This window comes from Macaca nemestrina, chromosome X (assembly GCF_043159975.1).
Source record: "Macaca nemestrina isolate mMacNem1 chromosome X, mMacNem.hap1, whole genome shotgun sequence".
Taxonomy (NCBI): Eukaryota; Metazoa; Chordata; class Mammalia; order Primates; family Cercopithecidae; genus Macaca; species Macaca nemestrina.
Window position 1 is genome coordinate 80,724,523 of NC_092145.1, and position 3,857 is coordinate 80,728,379.

Genomic DNA, 3,857 nt, shown 5'->3' on the forward strand with positions numbered 1-3,857 from the left:
GTGTGTTGGCCCCAACAGAATGGGGGTCCCTCAGCCATCACCTGCCAGATACCCAACTTTATGTATAGGAGTCTGCATCCTGATGGCCTGGCTTGTAGATTGAAATCTCAGAAGCAGGGAAGGTTGGAAAGGGGTACAGTCCCAGCGCCCATGGGGTTATTGCTGAGAAGATACACAAGGGGCACATTCCCCAGGGATAGAGTAGAAGCCCTTAGCCTAAAATCACTGGGAACTCTGCAGAAGGGCAGGGTTGATGCAGACTTCTCAGTGGAACCCTCCTGGAAAAAAAAAATGATCATGAAAGGGAGTAGCTCGCCTGAAGGCAATGGCTGGGCTCACCGGCTCCTTGCTTTGAATCTCCAATTATTAATACTAAGAGACCTTCAGGGTAGACTCATGTGAGGGTGAAATAAGGAAGCGAGTTTCTTGTAGAGGAGTGAAGAGGGTCCATGAGGAATTATAATGGCGGTGATGCAAACCTCCCCAGGTCCTAGGATAATTGGAGATTCCTGCCCATGCTCCTACCCAAACCCGTCCCCCTAAATCAAGAAAACGGGTTGGTCTCTCATGGAATAAGTGAACGCCTAGAAACAGGAGATGATGGAGGCTCATGGTGGCAGGGAGGGATCAATGGTGACATGGCTCCTCTCCTGCCTGGAAAAGTGAGTCTCCACAGTTGACTAACATAATATCATCCATGAACAAGTAGCCATGAAGACCACAGTCGACAAACATGCACATACACAGACACGTAACAGGAGTTGGGCAAGACCACAGGATGCATGAGGGAGGCAAATGTTAGTTGCATCATTAGGTTGAAGAATGTTGTTAGAAGCGATAGGGATGGGCACAGGGAGATGCACAAGTTCTTGCCTTCTCCTGGGAAAATATCTGTTGCTACAGTGGCCGGTTTTCTTAAGCATCGACATTTGCATCTAAAGGTTCAAGCAGCTACCTTCTGGTTCCAGAGGCTGCCTATCTGTGGGCTGCACTTCAGATTTTTGCTATCTGGGGCTCTTTTGCATTTGCAATGATGAAGTTCTCCACCTGAGCTTCCTCATCTCCTGGATCCTGGGGCTTCTGATTGAAACTGCACTTGCATCTGTGACTTAGATGATGGAGGTTCGACTGGGCATGGTGGCTCACGCCTGTAATCCCAGCACTTTGGGAGGCCAAGGCGGGCAGATCACTTGAGGTCAGGAGTTCAAGACCAGCTGGCCAACATGGTGAAACCCTGTCTCTTCTAAAAATAAAAAAATTAGTGGGGCATGGTGGTGCATACCTGTAATCCCAGCTACTCGGGAGGCTGAGGCACAAGAATCACTTGAACCCAGAAAGCAGTGGTTGCAGTGTGAGATCCTGCCACTGCACTCCAGCCTGGGCAACAAATCAAGACTCTATGGAGGCTCACAAGCAGGAAGAGGACCATATCATACACCAGTCCCCCAATCCTCAGGGTCTGGTAGTTATCATGAAAAGGATCTATTTCCTTCTCCTTCTTAGCTGCACTGGCCAGGACCACAGGGACCAGCAGGCTGCATACAAAGATCAGTACCACCTCCATGGCATCTGCACAGCTGGTGCCCTCCAAGACAATCCTAGGAGGACATGCTAAGTCCTGAGGAGCCTTGGTTCTGTCTTACGGGTGTTCAATAGTGCCCAACCTCCCACTCCCTCCCTGTCCTGCAGGCAGCAGGAGCAGAGGCAGCAGTGGCAGCAACTTGGAAGGGCCTAACAGTGACCTCTGGGATTTGGGCCCTCAGAGGAATGCCAAGATATAGCCACAGTGTTCAGGCAAAAGCAGGGCAGCTGTGCTGTGCTGTGCTGTGCTGGGGCACTTTCATTGAGGCAGGCATGTCATGTCTGGTGGGGAGCCATGGAGGTGAGGGATCATGCAATGTGCAGCCTGCCCACTCCTCTGCATCACGACTGGGGTGCACAAAAGTTTCCTGCCTCCTCATTTCTTCCCTGACCTGTGGGTGGCAGGGGTTAAGGCAGCAGTAGCAGAGGCTACAGAGGGCCTATCGGTGGCTTCTGGGAGCTGGGGACCTTTGGGAGTTGAACTGTGCCAGAAATGTTAAGTTGGGGGCAGGGTTGGTTTGTTGGCGTTCTGCCCCCAAAGCAGGCAAGCCCTGTTTGGCAGGGTGCAGCAGAGGTGGGAGCCATGTGGTTTGTCATGTACCCATTCCTTCTTACCATGGCCATGGTATCTGTCCTAGGAGCATGTGAAAATGCCTGACCTCCCTCCTTGGCAGTGCAGCAGCACCTGGCTTAAGGCTGCTTGGGGATCAAAAGTCTGTTGAATTCCACATGGGCTTGAGTGGTACCTCTGCTCAGTCTCCAGGTGGCTCCCTGTGATAGTCTGGAGACCTGAGGGGAGTCAAGGGGGCTCTTCCATGACTTGGATTGTAATGGTCCAGGGTGGAGATGTGGAACCCCTTGAATCTCTCACTCACTCGCCCGTCTCCCATGTTAGGAAGCCTCTCTTGGCTCCACATCCATCCTGGCTAAGCATAGTGCCCAGCTTCATTCTCCTGTGTTCTCCATGGTTCCTATTGCTTCTCTGGTGAATTTCAGCATGCTCTCTTACATGATCCACTTGAAATGTGAGTATTTACTCACTATTTTAACTCCTCTCCATGAGGGAGGTGCCCACTGGCGGCTTCCAGTCAGCCATCTTGAATCAGAACCTGATTTTCATCTTAATTTCTTTGTTGATGCAATGGCTATTCGGGAGCATTTTGTTTGATTTACATGTATTTGTATAGTTCCCAAAGTTCCTCCTGTTATTGATTTCTAGTTTTATTTCATTATGGTCTAAGAAGATACTCAATCTGGTTTCGATTTTTAAAAAATTTGTCGAGTCTTGCTTTGTGGCCTACCATATGGTTTATCCTGGAGGATGTTTTATATGCTGATGAAAAGAATATATATTCTGCAGTTGCTAGATAGAATGTTTTGTAAACATCTGTTAGGTCAATTTGGTATAGAGTGCAGTTGAAATCCAACGCTTCTTTGTTGATATTCTGTTTAGATAATCTGTCTAATGTTGCAAATGGATTGTTTAATTTCCCCACTATTATTGTATTAGTCTATCTCTTTATATCTAGTATTTATTTATTTATTTATTTATTTTGAGATGGAGTTTCACTCTTGTTGCCCAGGCTGGAGTGCAATGGTGCGATCTTGGCTCACCACAACCTCCGCCTCCCGGGTTCAAGAGATTCTCCTGCCTCAGCCTCCCAAGTAGCTGGGATTACAGGCTTGTGCCACCACCCTGGCTAATTTTGTATTTTTAGTCTAGACGGGGTTTCTCCATGTCAGGCTGGTCATGAACTCCCGACCTCAGGTGATCTGCCCGCCTCAGCCTCCCAAAGTGCTGGGATTACAAGCGTGAGCCACCGCACCCGGCCTCAAGGTTATTTTTGATGTTCGAGGTTTTGTTCCTGTCATACTGTCAATTGTTTTCTGGCTGTTTATATATTCTTTGTTCCTTAGGTTTTCTCCTATTGCTTATTGTTGGGGTTTGGTGGATTTCTGCAATGGTATAATTTGAGGCTGCCTTCTTCCTTCTTTGTGTGATGGTTACTTTACCAGTGAGTTTTATCCTTTCATGTTTTTACGATGGCAAATGTCTTTTTTTTTTTTCCTAGATTTAGAACTTCCTTGACAATTACTTTTAAGGTTGATCTAGTGGTAACAAGTTTCCTCAGAGATTGCTTGCTTAGGACAGGCTGTGCAGATAACATTTTGATGGCATCTACCTTTCTCCAGGAACACAAGTATGCCATTACAGTAATGACATCCTTTTTCAAGGAGATTCATCTGACACACTCAATAAGTATATATAAGTCCAA

The 3,857-nt window shown here is 47.6% G+C and overlaps 1 protein-coding gene across 1 annotated transcript; it reads right to left on the bottom strand.

The window, feature by feature from the left end:
• Positions 1-993: 993 nt before the first annotated feature.
• Positions 994-1,564, bottom strand: LOC112429382 (putative FXYD domain-containing ion transport regulator 8). The gene is made up of 2 exons (XM_024797635.1): positions 1,412-1,564; positions 994-1,128 (listed from the first exon to the last, which is right to left on the bottom strand). Exons 1-2 carry the CDS (start codon positions 1,562-1,564, stop codon positions 994-996), a joined length of 288 nt encoding a protein of 95 aa, XP_024653403.1.
• Positions 1,565-3,857: the final 2,293 nt, after the last annotated feature.

Excerpts from the sequence above, each read along its gene's own strand:
- LOC112429382 (XM_024797635.1), bottom strand. The coding sequence starts at position 1,564 with ATGGAGGTGGTACTGATCTTTGTATGCAGCCTGCTGGTCCCTGTGGTC. Across the intron at positions 1,129-1,411 it reads ATATGGTCCTCTTCCTGCTT|TCGAACCTCCATCATCTAAG; the intron begins GTGAGCCTCCAT and ends CACCATGCCCAG.